The sequence below is a fragment of the Sycon ciliatum genome, chromosome 10 (assembly GCF_964019385.1).
Source record: "Sycon ciliatum chromosome 10, ocSycCili1.1, whole genome shotgun sequence".
NCBI classification, from domain to species: Eukaryota; Metazoa; Porifera; class Calcarea; order Leucosolenida; family Sycettidae; genus Sycon; species Sycon ciliatum.
The window spans coordinates 3,810,968-3,829,489 of NC_088652.1; the positions used below are offsets into that span (position 1 = coordinate 3,810,968).

Sequence of the window (18,522 nt, forward strand, 5' to 3'; positions counted from 1 at the left end):
ACAGCATGGTGATTAGTGACCTGGTTGAGAGGGTGTGTGTACAGGATGGTGATTAGTGACCTGTGTGTACAGGATGGTGATTAGTGACCCGGTTGAGAGGGTGTGTGTACAGCATGGTGATTAGTGACCTGGTTGAGAGGGTGTGTGTACAGCATGGTGATTACTCAGATTAGCAGGGAGCCCTACGCATACGCGAATGACTGTTGGGACATTCTTCCAAAACATGACGTCACAGAATTCGTAAAAAAAGACAACAGTTACTTTTGTCGCAAGCGGGTAGCCTGTCGCAAGCGCGAGACTCAGCAACTATTACCAGGTGTACGAGATGGATGGACGAACAGTTTTCGTAGGGTGAGTACTTCTTTTTCATGTACTGATGATGTAGCACTGAATGCGGCAAGTAGGACTCGCCCATCCGCCCCTCACCACCTGAACTGAAAACCTGAAGCGTCGAGGAGGCCGGGGTACTAGGCCGTCTAGGGGCGCTCTGGCGGGATTTTATGGTATATATTTTTAATTAATTTTATTATTTTCATGGTAATGGTCCTTGCAGTGCAGCGATAGGTCCTCTTCAGTACTCTAGCAGTCCCATCAACCGATCCATATTACTAGCTGCCCGCTACATCATCTCGGATTCTAGCAGTAGTATAGTACCTCCGAATCCCAGGCACTCGGACTCGGAGCCAGCCAACCAGGACGTATCGTAAAGGAGCGGGCGTATTTCCTCGAAAGGTAGGCCACTGCGATCGAGCACAGTCCAGTGCATTACGGTCTTACTAACGGCTGTAGTGATACTATTTACAGGGGCGTAGGAAGGTCTTCTAGTTCTAAAGGCGGGGGAGGGGGGTTCTGGGGGCCATCAATTAGTTCACTGAATATGCTCCTTTACAGGTAAGCAGAGCATCATGGTTGGCCTCAAGTCAATTTATGCGGTGGGGTGGGGGTGGGGACACGTTAGTTGCATTCATGTTACCCTTACTTGAAGTTACCCTTACTTGCCCCTTACTTGGGCAGTGTAGTGCGATAGGGGTTGGGCAGTGTAGTGCGATAGGGGTAGGGCAGTGTAGTGCGATAGGGGTAGGGCAGTGTAGTGCGATAGGGGTAGGGCAGTGTAGTGCGATAGGGGTGGGGCAGTGTAGTGCGATAGGGGTAGGGCAGTGTAGTGCGATAGGGGTAGGGCAGTGTAGTGCGATAGGGGTAAGGCAGTGTAGTGCGATAGGGGTAGGACAGTGTAGTGCGATAGGGGTAGGGCAGTGTAGTGCGATAGGGGTAGGGCAGTGTAGTGCGAAAGGGGTAGGGCAGTGTAGTGCGATAGGGGTAGGGCAGTGTAGTGCGATAGGGGTAGGGCAGTGTAGTGCGATAGGGGTAGGGCAGTGTAGTGCGATAGGGGTAGGGCAGTGTAGTGCGATAGGGGTAGTGCAGTGTAGTGCGATAGGGGTAGGGCATTGTAGTGCGATAGGGGTAGGGCAGTGTAGTGCGATAGGGGTAGGGCAGTGTAGTGCGATAGGGGTAGGGCAGTGTAGTGCGATAGGGGTAGGGCAGTGTAGTGCGATAGGGGTAGGGCAGTGTAGTGCGATAGGGGTAGGGCAGTGTAGTGCGATAGGGGTAGTGCAGTGTAGTGTGATAGGGGTAAGGCATTGTAGTGCGATAGGGGTGGGGCAGTGTAGTGCGATAGGGGTGGGGCAGTGTAGTGCGAAAGGGGTAGGGCAGTGTAGTGCGATAGGGTTAGGGAAGTGTAGTGCGATAGGGGTAGGGCAGTGTAGTGCGATAGGGGTGGGGCAGTGTAGTACGATAGGGGTAGGGCAGTGTAGTGCGATAGGGGTAGGGCAGTGTAGTGCGATAGGGGTGGGGCAGTGTAGTACGATAGGGGTAGGGCAGTGTAGTGCGATAGGGGTGGGGCAGTGTAGTGCAATAGGGGTGGGGCAGTGTAGTGCGATAGGGGTAGGGCAGTGTAGTGCGATAGGGGTAGGGCAGTGCAGTGCGATAGGGGTAGGGCAGTGTAGTGCGATAGGGGTAGGGCAGTGTAGTGCGATAGGGGTAGGGCAGTGTAGTGCGATAGGGGTAAGGCAGTGTAGTGCGATAGGGGTAGGGCAGTGTAGTGCGATAGGGGTAGGGCAGTGTAGTGCGATAGGGGTAGGGCAGTGCAGTGCGATAGGGGTAGGGCAGTGTAATGCGATAGGGGTAGGGCAGTGTACAGTAAGATCGGGCGCCGAAGAACACCCAGGCTGGAAAACCGGCAAAATTTAAGAACAATCCAGGCTAGAATTATCAGATTTAAGAACACTTTTAAAATTTTACACGTAGATCTACATTGTACATGTATGGGAGGTGAGTACATGTCATGTACACGTGTAAACAGTAACTGCTACATGTACAGTCATTCCCATTTACGACACCCACTAGTTTAGAAGTACTACATTGCACTACATGTACATGTACATGACAAACGTCATGACGTCACTCGATTCGCCGCGCGCGTGTGAATAAGAACGGTCTGGCTAGAATCAAAAATTTAAGAACTTTCCTAGGCTGCGCTCGAGCCCCTGCGTTCTTCGGCGCCCGATCTTACTGTAGTGCGATAGGGGTAGAGCAGTTTAGTGCGATAGGGGTTGGGCAGTGTAGTGCGATAGGGGTAGGGCAGTGTAGTGCGATAGGGGTGGGGCAGTGTAGTGCGATAGGGGTGGGGCAGTGTAGTGCGATAGGGGTAGGGCAGTGTAGTGCGATAGGGGTGGGGCAGTGTAGTGCGATAGGGGTGGGGCAGTGTAGTGCGATAGGGGTAGGGCAGTGTAGTGCGATAGGGGTAGGGCAGTGTAGTGCGATAGGGGTAGGGCAGTGTAGTGCGATAGGGGTAGGGCAGTGTAGTGCGATAGAGGTAAGGCAGTGTAGTGCGATAGGGGTGGGGCAGTGTAGTGCGATAGGGGTAGGGCAGTGTAGTGCGATAGGGGTGGGGCAGTGTAGTGCGATAGGGGTAGGGCAGTGTAGTGCGATAGGGGTAGGGCAGTGTAGTGCGATAGGGGTGGGGCAGTGTAGTGCGATAGGGGTAGGGCAGTGTAGTGCGATAGGGGTAGGGCAGTGTAGTGCGATAGGGTTAGGGCAGTGTAGTGCGATAGGGGTAGGGCAGTGTAGTGCGATAGGGGTAAGGCAGTGTAATGCGATAGGGGTAGGGCAGTGTAGTGCGATAGGGGTAGGGCAGTGTAGTGCGATAGGGGTAGGGCAGTGTAGTGCGATAGGGTTAGGGCAGTGTAGTGCGATAGGGGTAGGGCAGTGTAGTGCGATAGGGGTGGGGCAGTGTAGTGCGATAGGGGTAGTGCAGTGTAGTGCGATAGGGGTAGGGCAATGTAGTGCAATAGGGGTAAGGCAGTCTAGTGCGATAGGGGTAGTGCAGTGTAGTGCGATAGGGGTAGGGCAGTGTAGTGCGATAGGGGTAGGGCAGTGTAGTGCAATAGGGGTAGGGCAGTGCAGTGCGATAGGGGTAGGGCAGTGTAGTGCGATAGGGGTAGGGCAGTGTAGTGCGATAAGGGTAAGGCAGTGTAGTGCGATAGGGGTAGGGCAGTGTAGTGCGATAGGGGTAGGGCAGTGTAGTGCGATAGGGGTTGGGCAGTGTAGTGAGATAGGGGTGGGGCAGTGTAGTGCGATAGGGGTAGGGCAGTGTAGTGCGATAGGGGTAGGGCAGTGTAGTGCGATAGGGGTGGGGCAGTGTAGTGCGATAGGGGTAGGGCAGTGTAGTGCGATATGTGTAGGGCAGTGTAGTGCGATAGGGTTAGGGCAGTGTAGTGCGATAGGGGTAGGGCAATGTAGTGCGATAGGGGTAGGGCAGTGTAGTGCGATAGGGGTAGGGCAGTTTAGTGCGATAGGGGTTGGGCAGTGTAGTGCGATAGGGGTAGGGCAGTGTAGTGCAATAGGGGTAGGGCAGTGTAGTGCGATAGCAAGAGTACATAACCCCCCAGAGTGTGCAACGACGATCCAGCTCTGTGTAGGGTCTTGGTCGAGCGGAATCGGATCTTCTGATGTCATGCGTACACTTCACACCAGCGCAAGGCCGGTCTCGAGGCAGGGCACCATTGTTTTTGATCCAAGAGTACCCGCGACTCCCCGGGTTCCCCTCAGATGTGTACGGTATTATGACGCAAAGATCCGATTCCGCTCGACCAAGACCCTATGCAGAGCTGGATCAGGCGTTGCACACTCTGGGGGTTATGTACTCTTGGCGATAGGGGTAGGGCAGTGTAGTGCGATAGTGGTAGGGCAGTTTAGTGCGATAGGGGTAGGGCAGTTTAGTGCGATAGGGGTTGGGCAGTGTAGTGCGATAGGGGTAGGGAAGTGTAGTGCGATAGGGGTAGGGCAGTGTAGTGCGATAGGGGTGGGGCAGTTTAGTGCGATTGGGGTTGGGCAGTGTAGTGCGATAGGGGTAGGGCAGTGTAGTGCGATAGGGGTAAGGCAGTGTAGTGCGATAGGGGTAGGGCAGTGTAGTGCGATAGGGGTAGGGCAGTATAGTGCGATAGGGGTGGGGCAGTGTAGTGCAATAGGGGTAGGGCAGTGTAGTGCAATAGGGGTAGGGCAATGTAGTGCAATAGGTGTAGGGCAGTGTAGTGCAATAGGGGTAGGGCAGTGTAGTGCGATAGGGGTAGGGCAGTGTAGTGCGGTAGGGGTAGGGCAGTTTAGTGCGCTACGGGTAGGGCAGTGTAGTGCGATACGGGTAGGGCAGTGTAGTGCGATAGGGGTAGGGCAGTGTAGTGCGATAGGGGTAGGGCAGTGTAGTGCGATAGGGTTAGGGCAGTGTAGTGCGATAGGGGTAGGGCAGTGTAGTGCGATAGGGGTAAGGCAGTGTAGTACGATAGGGGTAGGGCAGTGTAGTGCGATAGGGGTAGGGCAGTGTAGTGCAATAGGGGTAGGGCAGTGTAGTGCGATAGGGGTAGGGCAGTGTAGTGCGATAGGGGTGGGGCAGTGTAGTTCGATAGGGGTAGGGCAGTGTAGTGCGATAGGGGTAGGGCAATGTAGTGCAATAGGGGTAGGGCAGTGTAGTGCGATAGGGGTAAGGCAGTGTAGTGCGATAGGGGTAGGGCAGTGTAGTGCGATAGGGGTAGGGCAGTGTAGTGCAATAGGGGTAGGGCAGTGCAGTGCGATAGGGGTAGGGCAGTGTAGTGCGATAGGGGTAGGGCAGTGTAGTGCGATAGGGGTAAGGCAGTGTAGTGCGATAGGGGTAGGGCAGTGTAGTGCGATAGGGGTAGGGCAGTGTAGTGCGATAGGGGTTGGGCAGTGTAGTGCGATAGGGGTGGGGCAGTGTAGTGCGATAGGGGTAGGGCAGTGTAGTGCGATAGGGGTAGGGCAGTGTAGTGCGATAGGGGTGGGGCAGTGTAGTGCGATAGGGGTAGGGCAGTGTAGTGCGATATGTGTAGGGCAGTGTAGTGCGATAGGGTTAGGGCAGTGTAGTGCGATAGGGGTAGGGCAGTGTAGTGCGATAGGGGTAGGGCAGTTTAGTGCGATAGGGGTTGGGCAGTGTAGTGCGATAGGGGTAGGGCAATGTAGTGCAATAGGGGTAGGGCAGTGTAGTGCGATAGGGGTAGGGCAGTGTAGTGCGATAGTGGTAGGGCAGTTTAGTGCGATAGGGGTAGGGCAGTTTAGTGCGATAGGGGTTGGGCAGTGTAGTGCGATAGGGGTAGGGAAGTGTAGTGCGATAGGGGTAGGGCAGTGTAGTGCGATAGGGGTGGGGCAGTTTAGTGCGATTGGGGTTGGGCAGTGTAGTGCGATAGGGGTAGGGCAGTGTAGTGCGATAGGGGTAAGGCAGTGTAGTGCGATAGGGGTAGGGCAGTGTAGTGCGATAGGGGTAGGGCAGTATAGTGCGATAGGGGTGGGGCAGTGTAGTGCAATAGGGGTAGGGCAGTGTAGTGCAATAGGGGTAGGGCAATGTAGTGCAATAGGTGTAGGGCAGTGTAGTGCAATAGGGGTAGGGCAGTGTAGTGCGATAGGGGTAGGGCAGTGTAGTGCGATAGGGGTAGAGCAGTGTAGTGCGATAGGGGTAGGGCAGTGCAGTGCGATAGCAGGAGGGCAGTGTAGTGCGATAGGGGTAGGGCAGTGTAGTGCGATAGGGGTAGGGCAGTGTAGTGCGATAGGGGTAGGGCAGTGTAGTGCGATAGGGGTAGGGCAGTGTAGTGCGATAGGGGTAAGGCAGTGTAGTGCGACAGGGGTAGGGCAGTGTAGTGCGATAGGGGTAGGGCAGTGTAGTGCGATAGGGTTAGGGCAGTGTAGTGCGATAGGGGTAGGGCAGTGTAGTGCGATAGGGGTAGGGCAGTTTAGTGCGATAGGGGTTGGGCAGTGTAGTGCGATAGGGGTAGGGCAGTGTAGTGCGATAGGGGTAGGGCAGTGTAGTGCGATAGGGGTAGGGCAGTATAGTGCGATAGGGGTGGGGCAGTGTAGTGCAATAGGGGTAGGGCAGTGTAGTGCAATAGGGGTAGGGCAATGTAGTGCAATAGGGGTAGGGCAGTGTAGTGCAATAGGGGTAGGGCAGTGTAGTGCGATAGGGGTGGGGCAGTGTAGTGCGATAGGGGTAGGGCAGTGTAGTGCGATAGGGGTAGGGCAGTGTAGTGCAATAGGGGTAGGGCAATGTAGTGCAATAGGGGTAGGGCAGTGTAGTGCAATAGGGGTAGGGCAGTGTAGTGCGATAGGGTAGGGCAGTGTAGTGCGATAGGGGTAGGGCAGTTTAGTGCGATAGGGGTTGGGCAGTGTAGTGCGATAGGGGTAGGGCAGTGTAGTGCAATAGGGGTAGGGCAGTGTAGTGCAATAGGGGTAGGGCAATGTAGTGCAATAGGGGTAGGGCAGTTTAGTGCGATAGGGGTAGGGCAGTGTAGTGCGGTAGGGGTAGGGCAGTGTAGTGCGATAGGGGTAGGGCAGTGTAGTGCAATAGGGGTAGGGCAGTGTAGTGCAATAGGGGTAGGGCAATGTAGTGCAATAGGGGTAGGGCAGTTTAGTGCGATAGGGGTAGGGCAGTGTAGTGCGGTAGGGGTAGGGCAGTGTAGTGCGATAGGGGTAGGGAAGTGTAGTGCAATAGGGGTAGGGCAGTGTAGTGCGATAGGGGTAGGGCAGTGTAGTGCGATAGGGGTAAGGCAGTGTAGTACGATAGGGGTAGGGCAGTGTAGTGCGATAGGGGTAGGGCAGTGTAGTGCAATAGGGGTAGGGCAGTGTAGTGCGATAGGGGTAGGGCAGTGTAGTGCGATAGGGGTGGGGCAGTGTAGTGCGATAGGGGTAGGGCAGTGTAGTGCGATAGGGGTAGGGCAATGTAGTGCAATAGGGGTAGGGCAGTGTAGTGCGATAGGGGTAAGGCAGTGTAGTGCGATAGGGGTAGGGCAGTGTAGTGCGATAGGGGTAGGGCAGTGTAGTGCAATAGGGGTAGGGCAGTGCAGTGCGATAGGGGTAGGGCAGTGTAGTGCGATAGGGGTAGGGCAGTGTAGTGCGATAGGGGTAAGGCAGTGTAGTGCGATAGGGGTAGGGCAGTGTAGTGCGATAGGGGTAGGGCAGTGTAGTGCGATAGGGGTTGGGCAGTGTAGTGCGATAGGGGTGGGGCAGTTTAGTGCGATAGGGGTTGGGCAGTGTAGTGCGATAGGGGTAGGGCAATGTAGTGCAATAGGGGTAGGGCAGTGTAGTGCGATAGGGGTAGGGCAGTGTAGTGCGATAGTGGTAGGGCAGTTTAGTGCGATAGGGGTAGGGCAGTTTAGTGCGATAGGGGTAGGGCAGTGTAGTGCGATAGGGGTAGGGAAGTGTAGTGCGATAGGGGTAGGGCAGTGTAGTGCGATAGGGGTGGGGCAGTTTAGTGCGATTGGGGTTGGGCAGTGTAGTGCGATAGGGGTAGGGCAGTGTAGTGCGATAGGGGTAAGGCAGTGTAGTGCGATAGTGGTAGGGCAGTGTAGTGCGATAGGGGTAGGGCAGTATAGTGCGATAGGGGTGGCGCAGTGTAGTGCAATAGGGGTAGGGCAGTGTAGTGCAATAGGGGTAGGGCAATGTAGTGCAATAGGTGTAGGGCAGTGTAGTGCAATAGGGGTAGGGCAGTGTAGTGCGATAGGGGTAGGGCAGTGTAGTGCGATAGGGGTAGAGCAGTGTAGTGCGATAGGGGTAGGGCAGTGCAGTGCGATAGCAGGAGGGCAGTGTAGTGCGATAGGGGTAGGGCAGTGTAGTGCGATAGGGGTAGGGCAGTGTAGTGCGATAGGGGTAGGGCAGTGTAGTGCGATAGGGGTAGGGCAGTGTAGTGCGATAGGGGTAAGGCAGTGTAGTGCGACAGGGGTAGGGCAGTGTAGTGCGATAGGGGTAGGGCAGTGTAGTGCGATAGGGTTAGGGCAGTGTAGTGCGATAGGGGTAGGGCAGTGTAGTGCGATAGGGGTAGGGCAGTTTAGTGCGATAGGGGTTGGGCAGTGTAGTGCGATAGGGGTAGGGCAGTGTAGTGCGATAGGGGTAGGGCAGTGTAGTGCGATAGGGGTAGGGCAGTATAGTGCGATAGGGGTGGGGCAGTGTAGTGCAATAGGGGTAGGGCAGTGTAGTGCAATAGGGGTAGGGCAATGTAGTGCAATAGGGGTAGGGCAGTGTAGTGCAATAGGGGTAGGGCAGTGTAGTGCGATAGGGGTGGGGCAGTGTAGTGCGATAGGGGTAGGGCAGTGTAGTGCGATAGGGGTAGGGCAGTGTAGTGCAATAGGGGTAGGGCAATGTAGTGCAATAGGGGTAGGGCAGTGTAGTGCAATAGGGGTAGGGCAGTGTAGTGCGATAGGGTAGGGCAGTGTAGTGCGATAGGGGTAGGGCAGTTTAGTGCGATAGGGGTTGGGCAGTGTAGTGCGATAGGGGTAGGGCAGTGTAGTGCAATAGGGGTAGGGCAGTGTAGTGCAATAGGGGTAGGGCAATGTAGTGCAATAGGGGTAGGGCAGTTTAGTGCGATAGGGGTAGGGCAGTGTAGTGCGGTAGGGGTAGGGCAGTGTAGTGCGATAGGGGTAGGGCAGTGTAGTGCGATAGGGGTAGGGAAGTGTAGTGCAATAGGGGTAGGGCAGTGTAGTGCGATAGGGGTAGGGCAGTGTAGTGCGATTGGGGTACGGCAGTGTAGTGCGATAGGGGTAAGGCAGTGTAGTGCGATAGGGGTAAGGCAGTGTAGTGCGATAGGGCAGGGGCAGTGTAGTGGCATAGGGGTGGGGCAGTGTAGTGCGATAGGGGTAGGGCAGTGTAGTGCGATAGGGGTAGGGCAGTGTAGTGCGATAGGGGTAGGGCAGTGTAGTGCGATTGGGGCACGGCAGTGTAGTGCGATAGGGGTACGGCAGTGTACTGCGAGTGGATTTTCCCCAATTTCTTTTCCATTCATCTCGGCATGGGCGGGCAGTCAGCCGAAACGCTGAAGCTGCTCTGCAGTCTCCCTGGCATTGAGCAGACCATCCTAACCCAGTTGCAGGCAATCACGGCACACGTCAGCGAGTCAAGAAACCGAGAAGCGTGCCTAAATCGGCGTATTAACGAGCTCGCAGCCCAAGTAAGAGTATTACCAAAGAAATCTGAGCCCATTGATGGAGCCAGGGACACTATGATTGGCGACAACCCAAACGTATCATGTGACCTTTCTGACAATGCGGATCACTTAAGATGTGTTATCTAATTGCCTAAAAATCTGTACTGGAAGACCAGTAGGGTTAAAGGGGAAGTCCGGTGAAAAATTTAAATTTCAGGGTCGGTAGAGTTTTGGGCGCTGAGTCGAATGGTGTTGGTCCCACGTGTCTCCGACAAAGCGTTCTCGAGATATTTCCGTTTGAAAAACTGAGTTTCGGGGGCTGCGCCATGACGTCATGCGGCCGCGCCACACTCTCCGCAACGTCATAGCGTGCAGCTAGGTCAAAAGGAGTGCGTGAAAGCAATAGTGTCAGTGTTATTTCAAATGATTTGGCGACTGATATTAGGTGGTGCAAGCGACCCCGAAGACCTAAGTCATTGTGAGAGTGAGGATGCAGCCATGGCTGACCTTCATGAGTTTGGTCTGGGGCTGAGAGCCTCGGTATTCAGCTGAAGAAATGGCCGCGCGGGCCGGTCAAGAGTTTCTACTGAGTTTCCGACTGATGAAGAAGCAGCAGACGAGGCTGATATAATTATAAGATCGCTGGAGAGCAGGGTCGCCAAAATGGAGAAGAGTGATGCGAGTACTCTAAATGTTGTTCCATACCGATTCGCTTAGACTCCAGTAGCCTGGCACATGGTGATGTTTTGGTGCGAACTTGGCATATTTCGGACTACTCAGTGCAGGCTCTTTGAACCACGGGCACGACTTCGCTCGCAACGCTATGGAATCTGAAAGTTCTAGGTCCGGGAGCTGTTCGCTGTTTTGTCACTTGTCACGGTTGTGCACTCACTCATCGCTGTAGCATAAAATAATGAGGCGGGACTGGAGCGGAAAACTAACATTTTCTTTCTCCAAGCACAACCACCGGCACCGGCAAGGAGAAACACACGTTCGCTGACTACATGACTGTACAATACGACTAATACGAGTGTAGTACGTGACAAGTCCGTGTGTTGTCTGTTGACTAGTTTTCTGAGTCTTGTGTCTCGAGTCTTGTAGCTAGCAGCACGGCAGTGCGGGAGTAGTTCCGTGTGATGAGTTTGTTGACTGCACTACAGCTAGCACGCAGCGCCGTAGAGGTCATTGCATGCTGACGGAAAAAGTCTAACTCGGAAACGGCTAAAATACGGTATAACCTTGGGGTTTACCGAGCTGAAAATTACAGGGTACGTAGTGTTTGTAACACTGAATCGAATGGTCTTGGTCCGAAGAAACTGCGACAAACGGTTCCCCAATCGAACGCGCTCCGAATATGGCCATTTTGTACACAACTAGATGGTGTGGCTACCTAGCTGCACGCTGTGACGTCATCACTTGGATCTGGGTGATGTGCGCTCAAATTCGCACATGTTCGATTGGGCGTATCTGACGAACCATAGGCCGCAGCCTCCTCGGACAAAGACCATTCAACTCAGCGACCCGAACTCTACGGACTGTGAAATTTAAATTTTTCACCGGACTTCCCCTTTAAGTTGTTAACGAACATTTAATTGTAACGAGTTAACGAATTTGAAAAAGCGTTACTACTTTAATATACTCGTTTCACCCCCAATTATTTGTACTGTCTATTATGTTCTTTTTTGGCCCAGACGAGCCCACACCAGACCAAACGAAGCTTGCTAACACCAGCACGAACAGTACACTACTTGCTATCATGGAGTGTGGCTGGTGCACTGTTCATGCTCATGTTTTCTAGCAGTGTACGGTCTCGTCTGCTCCGAAGGAGAACGTAATTATTATGCTAGCAATTCTTTTATTATAAATATAATAGGATTGAGAGAACTTCAAAATTCAAAAGATCTGACGGGGAAGTGAATTTTTCTGAAAAGGGAAAGAAAAACAATGGAGAGAGAAAGAAAGAAAAATGCCACCCCCCCCCCCCCCCCCCCCACACACGACTTTCAGCCGGTACCTTGCTAGTCATGAGCCATGCTCTAACTGGGGACGGGGAAAAGACACAATGCAATCAGTGCAATGTCATATACATGTATGTGTGGCACGTGTTGTGAGCTGCCTTTGGAGTGAAGTGCTTGTCAGCCCCTTCTAGGCTCAGGCTGGTCCCGTAGCTCAGTTTGTTAGAGCATTGCTCATGAAAAGCAAGGTCCCGAGTCCTGGTGGGTTAGCATTTTTTCTCTTTTCAGGCAGTTGACTTCCGGCTGAACTTTCGAAACATTTATTGTTTTGCCTTTCCTGGAATGTTCAGGGTATTTCGCACACAATATAGAATGGGGTTGATGGTATGCCTGAATCCCCTCCCCTTATGTCAGGCAAAGGCCTGTGGAGAATCCATGAATACAAAATACAAAATGCCTCGAAACACTTGACACGGATTTTGGTCACACACTTTGCTTACATGTTTTTGTATATGCTTGTGTTCGTTCATGCATGTGTTTGTGTATGTGTGCGTCTGAGCGTTCTTGTTTATGCCGGTATGCATGTGTATGTTCATGCGTGTGTGTGCATATCGTTGTTGTTGTTGATGATGACTTTCAGCAAAACGAGGTGCGGATCTGTCCAACAACGCCATGCATGAAGCTACAAATATGACACTAAGCAGCGGTTTGACCAGAGTACGCCGTATCCGCATCAGCCTCTGTGGTCAGTTTGGAACCGGCAAGACGAGCCTGGCGGATTCGCTCAAGAACAAACAGTTCGTGGACAAGAGCGCAAGTACACCGGCACTTGCTGTTGATCATGACAATGTGCACCACGGATCAGGAAACCTGACGGATTGAAAGTTCCATGCTGCATTCCTCTATACTCTGGACATCCTTGTCCAGGCTAAAGATCTTGAGAAGAAACACCAGCAACGGGAACAAGAAGCGGCAATCCCGAAGCGAGCTGGGTCTACAGGCCTCCAGCGTACGGGAACAGCAACGCAAGAGGCAGCATCACCAGCTGCAAAGCAAACGTTAAAACTTGGCAAAGGTCCAGAAGCAGCACCCAGCTCAGCTGAATTGACACAGAGCCTCATCAATGTCATCTTGGAGAACCAAGAGCTGATGCGAGACATTGGAGAAGAAGAAGTCGTGGTGTCCATCTGGGATTGCGGCGGCCAATCAATCTTCTCAAGCCTGCAGCACTTCCTAATGGGTAAAGATTACGTCATCTATATATTCTCTGTTTCAACGCCTCAGAAAACTTCCAGCTCACCAAACAGCAGAACTACTGGAAGTGGTCAGGGAGTACACTGTCTGAAATGACTCTGGACGTACCGGAGGAGCTGGAGAACATCGACCACATTCGGCACTGGCTAACAGCCATCCACTTTGCCAGAAACCCAGGCAAGGCTGTGGGAAGCGAGGCGTTCGACTACCCGCCTGTGATATTGGTGGGGAACTTTGCCGACAAGCTGTCGACAGATAGGACACTTTCGGAGCACAAGGTTGATACCTTCAAGAAGCTGGGAAAGCTCTGCCGCCGGTCACCAACTTTCCAGGGTATGCTTGAGAGCGATGACATTGATCCCGCAGGGTTGTTCCTTGTGGACAACCACGAGTCCGGAGCTTCTCAAGAAGTTCAAGGAATCCGAAAGAAGCTACAGGATGCTGTTTCATCGGTGCTGGCAAACAAGAAGATTCCGACGGAATGGGTTCGCTTTGAGATGATACTGGAGTATCTCAAGAAACAACCCGCCCAGGATGGCTACACAACACGAGGATGGATGCAGACACTGGTGGAGAAGGCCTGCAAGATCCAGGATGACTCCGGCATGGACGGTGCTCCATCCGAATTTGAGCGTCTTCTTCGGTTCTACAACGACCTACGTGTCATCATCTATCGGCCGGCAAACAAGAACTCGCCGCAGCCTGATGACATCATCTTCCACAACACACAGTGGCTCATCAGGCAGATCAACGTCCTCGTCTTTGCCCATATGTACCCGGTCGAACCCGGCGGAGGTGATGGCAGGACGGCAAAGGAAGCAGGGGCAGCAGAAACGCAGTGGCGCGACTATCTGTGGAAAGAGGGTATAGCACGCCGGCAACTAATGGAGTGTGCCTGGAAAGCAGTCAAAAGAGAGGTTCGTAACAAGATGCTGGATGTGATGGTCGACTGGGATTTTCTGTACAAATTCGGAGATGCCTCGCATGCAAAGTACTTCATCCCATCAGCTCTTCAACGTCGACCGCCGAAGAAAATCGAGGAGGCCCTGCGCAGCTTCCAGCAGGACAATGAGCCAAACGACGTCAGCTTCTCCACAGCTGACACACCGTTACTGATCATGGTTCAGCCACCAGGCAAGGCTCATGAAGACTTCCTAGGCTACAAGTATCCCGTTGCGGACACACCGATGCCACACAGCTCCTACTTCAAGCTACTTGTACGGCTCATGAGAAAGTGGGAGGTTACAAATACCGACCGGAGTCACTGTGAGCTCACCTACAACACAGCCAGGTTTCGGCTGTGGCTGCCGAAGCAGCTCCGTGACCAGTTCCCAGGCAAGGTGGAAATCTTCTTGGCTCACTACGACTCGTCAGGTGCGTCAGAGTCCCGGCCTTGCTACCTGCTGCATCAGGCATGGGTATGCCACCAGCTAGCAGGGGTATGTGATCTATTGCCGGCAGTTTGACCGCGATCTCGTCTGTCTCTGTCTGTTGACAGATGCAGTACTATTATTATTATTCCCTCAAATGATGACGTAGGTTATTCCTGCGTGGAACAAACGCTTCCTGCCGAACTTGACACTAAGTTCCCTCAAATGATGAATATTTTTAAACAATCGCGACTTGATAGTTTTGATTGCACTACAGCAATGCCATGGTGGCAGCAATTCCAGAATAATTTCTTCTTGATGACATTGATGTTGTTTCCCAGCGCAAACATACAGCAATTTTGGCATTATAATTCAACCCTTTTATCAATTATCCACAGACTTTTTCCGTGTTAAATACCCTTGACAAATGAATATTTTTTTATCAATACTTTTGAATTCCTTGACCCTGTCGTGCATTTCAATATCAAGAATTCACGTGACATACCACACTGTTTGTGAACGAAAGATCAGTGGAAACACAATCCATACGAGACGGCACTGCGCAGAGCGTCAGAAGCCATTCAACATTGGTGCGGCCATGAATGCTTCCTTATTGGCCATTGGCCATCGTGGAAATAAAGAATGAAGAATAGGTTCAGGGTCCAGGGATCCTCTCCTGGGATAACATTAGGGAAATTGGTCCAAAATAGGCCATCATAATTATTATTTCATTGCTTCACAAGGCACGAGATGGAAGTATTGGTGTGGCTTTGGGCGCACCTGCCGCACCGGTTCCGACGACCCTGGTGTACGTGACGTGACATTAGTTGTGAAACCGTTTCTTAAAAAGACAAATTCAAAACCGGTGCAAGCTACCGAAGGAGGAAAGCGAACACATCGTGTTCAGATTAAACGGAAGGACCAAAGGTTTAGAACTGTTTTAAGAAATTTTCGTATAAATCTTTGGTCCATTCTTTCCAAGTTTGATATTGTTCAGTTTTGCTTTGTTCTTCTCCAGCGTGTATACCAGCCATAGCTTAATACCGGCAAGCTACTAGTGTTAGGGTGCGGGCGAGGCCAGTATGAAGCACTATGTCTTGCCAGAACCAGGTTACTGCACTGGTGGGGCCAGGAAGTGGGGGGGGGGGGGGGGGGAGGGGGTAAAGTTGAAAAGCGACGAGAGCAAACACGGCACCCTTCGCTATGCTCGTTTATCATGCTTATATTTGCTGAGCCAGCTAGTGGCGCTATTAAAGTCACCTGTCACGGTTGGACGCATGCGGCAGGCCTGGCGCGCTGCCTGCGCCAGCCTTTGTGCCCTGTCGCGTGTGATGACGGACGTACGAGGTACCACACACACACACACACACACACACACACACACACACACACACACACACACACACACACACACACACACACACACACACACACACACACACAGGCATTATGAAATAGAGCGCTGTGCACCCTGGCTAGCGCCAGATGCTACTAAGGTAACGTATTTTGCATAGCTATGGGAATAAAAGAAATTCAATACTGACGATACTAACGACCGGAGTCAGTGATGAGAACACATCTAACGCTACGTCCTAAAGTCTCCTAGGAACTTTCCGAAGAAGTGGGTAGGAAGAAGTGGGTAGGAAGAAGTGGATAGGAAGAACAGGGAAACAGCACTTTGCGGCAAGAGGACAAGAAAAATACCAAAAAGGCCTATAATTATGGTGAAATATAATCATTTCATGGTAGACCATCTAATGTCTCTCTCACATACTTCAAAGAAGTTCGCAAATACACACGTGCGGGCGCGCGCACATACACACACACACACACACATACACACTCTCACCCATGCACACAAGCGCGCGCGCACATGCACACACACACACACATACACACATACATTATAATAGATAGATATGCAGTAACAGTTGTGCAGTCTCTAGTGGGTGTGCTGTCTAAAGAAGCACTGCCGCATACGTGGCAGCCAAAACAAGTAGAGAAGTGTGATGATAATTGTCTCGGTCCCAGTCTCGAAAAACAGTACTAATTCCTTCCTTTGGTGCGTAATAGCATGGGATCCACCCAACATCTTTCCCACAATCACTCAATTCAATATAGTAAGCAATACTGAGTGGCGGGTCTAGATGATGGGTATGTTGAGAACAGCATGTGTCACAGGAAAAGGCTGCGCCGATGGCACACGGGATCGCGGTCAAACTGTCGGCAATAGCTCACATACCCCCGCTAGCTGGTGGCATACCCCCGCTAGCTGGTGGCATACCCATGCCTCATGGAGCAGGCAGTATGGCCGTCGAGACGCTGGCAGCAGCAGGTTGTATGGCCGGGACGCTGGCAGGAGAAGAAACCGCAGGAGCAATCCAGCTCGCTAGGCTCGAGTCGATAGCTGGCAAAGCACCGATTTGAGTGCTAACATCTATGCCCTTCTTCTTGATGATAAAGAAGTGCTTGAGCAGCAAGAAGCACCACAGTGGACGCGGGTACTGCTGGCATCTTTCCCTTGCCATAAGAGTTGGCATGATGGAAACCTTCAATGTCCTGCAGTTGCACATACACAAGAACACATGCACGCACACACGTGAACGCACGCACAAACACATATACGCACACACGTGAACACACGCACAAACAGTTACACAGATAAGCACACACGCACATACACAATACAATGCAATATGCCCATCCGGAGATGATAGCAGGTTCAAGTCACGAGCAAGAGGGCGTGGCGAGTCAAGTCCTGGCGAACGCGATAGCGCTTCCCGCAATGCAAACGAAGCACACCCCCCCCCCCCCCCCACACACACACATGCGTTTGTCAGAGGTGACACAGGCTGTGTTAATTTCACTATTCTTATCGTAACTTTGCGTTGTATTTTCATCTTCTTGTTTCCCTGCTTCCGTACCACATGTGCTTGGGATGCACCAGTGCCAACAACATAAGCGTGGTCGATTAGTAACAAAAAAAAAGAAAAAGCACATTAGGCCACACCAAAAAGATTTCGTGTTTCCGGTCGGCCGACCGGGTCCGTTTTTTCAAAAATTATGGAATTTTTTTTGGTTTACAAGTACAAAAAAAACAAAGAAAAACAAGCAAAAACACTGAAAGCATTGTGTTGCTTTGCTCGAACCGAAATAAAAGTTTGACTGAATGCAGAGACGAAAATTCCGGAGCTGGAGAAAAGGTCGCCAAGAACGATGGCTGCTTAGAGCAGCCCGCTTTGTGCCCAGTGCTGACGATGGCTGCTCAGAGCAGCCCGCTTTGTGTCCAGTGCTGGCGGGGTGCGAAGTGTCTTCTTCAGCAAAGGATAGTTCGCGTCTCCCATGAAACCACTTTGAAGGAGTTGTTTTGTGAGGAAGTGCAGCCTCGCTTGCCTGAGGACGTCACGTCTTTAGAGTGGATTGTCGCAGCTACAGCAAGCAGCAATGGTGGGGCAGGAACGTGGAAAGATGTAGAGGTAACTGACACTGTCGGCCTTGTTGTCGAAATACGAATTTGGATGCCGTTTCCTGGATTTTCGCTTGGTGGACGTAGCTCCTGCTGCCAAGCGACCGTGCCCTGACCGTCCCTCGGCATTCGATGTGCTTCTGGGAGCAGCAGCTACTGCGTCCCGCGGTGGTATTCTACTCCATATTCCATGTGTAAATATGTATAATGTGTATCACCAGTGTCTGATCCAAACTTTCTCAATTTGGCTCATGTCTATGAACATGATGAATACAGCAGGGAAATAAACTTTCAAACCAAAAAATAATAATTTTCCGACCGACCGGGCGTATTTTTTCGGGGGGTGCCGACCGGAAACACGAAATCTTTTTGTTGTGGCCTTAGTACCAGACCTTCGTGTAAGAAAAATCCAGGAGAGTGAACAATCACTCTCGCTATCCTCTCAAGGAGAGTGGTGGGAGAGCAGTTCCCCCCCCTCCCCCCCCCAAAAAAAAAGTCGCTCGCCTTATCTATCCAAGGCGAGCACAATACGGTTTTTTTTAATATCTTGCCATACCCCAATCGGATTCAATACCCAATAGCTGCCAAATTCGTTCTGGAAAATCGCTGTACGCACTACAAATGAAAGCTGTTCGGACCACAGCTTTAGTTTCCCTTCATCAGGGACAATGGCACACGCAATGGGAAATTGAGACAATTTGCTAAGATCCATGGTATTTTTGTAGTAATAGTATTCATCGTAGAGCGCTCCTTCCTTCTGTAGCTGACCGCTAAAGACCTGTGCCTGGCGTCACACAGGTATATGCATGCCCGGACTGTCACGCAACAGAGGGAAATCCTAGGCTTTATGCAAAAATACTAAGAATCTATGATTGCCGCCCAAGTGCGGAAGTGAAAATTTGCAACGGTACGTAAAATACCTTGCGAGTGCCGTAACTCCACTATTGGACCTCGGATCGACTTCCGATTTGTTGGAGCCGACAGCTGAGATCTTTCTAATGCGAATAG

At 52.0% G+C, this 18,522-nt stretch overlaps 2 protein-coding genes across 4 annotated transcripts in view; one reads left to right on the top strand and one right to left on the bottom strand.

Moving 5' to 3' along the window:
* The first annotated feature begins 512 nt into the window (after positions 1–512).
* Positions 513–14,599, top strand: LOC135825733 (uncharacterized). 3 transcript variants are annotated; one of them, XM_065338355.1, is made up of 3 exons: positions 9,186–9,493; positions 11,161–11,300; positions 12,065–14,599. In XM_065338355.1, exon 3 carries the CDS (start codon positions 12,771–12,773, stop codon positions 14,142–14,144), a length of 1,374 nt encoding a protein of 457 aa, XP_065194427.1. In that variant the 5' UTR covers positions 9,186–9,493; positions 11,161–11,300; positions 12,065–12,770; the 3' UTR covers positions 14,145–14,599. The 3 variants fall into 3 exon arrangements, with proteins under 3 accessions (XP_065194426.1, XP_065194427.1, XP_065194425.1); XM_065338354.1 differs by lacking the exons at positions 9,186–9,493; positions 11,161–11,300 and adding an exon at positions 513–732; XM_065338353.1 differs by lacking the exon at positions 11,161–11,300.
* A 904-nt stretch (positions 14,600–15,503) lies between these two features.
* The window catches only part of LOC135825822 (uncharacterized), a 36,062-nt gene continuing 33,043 nt past the window's right edge, over positions 15,504–18,522 (bottom strand). The window contains exon 16 of the mRNA XM_065338451.1: positions 15,504–16,607. Coding sequence (XP_065194523.1) covers positions 16,340–16,607 — 268 coding nt within the window. The 3' untranslated portion in view covers positions 15,504–16,339. The remainder of the gene's footprint in view (positions 16,608–18,522) is intronic.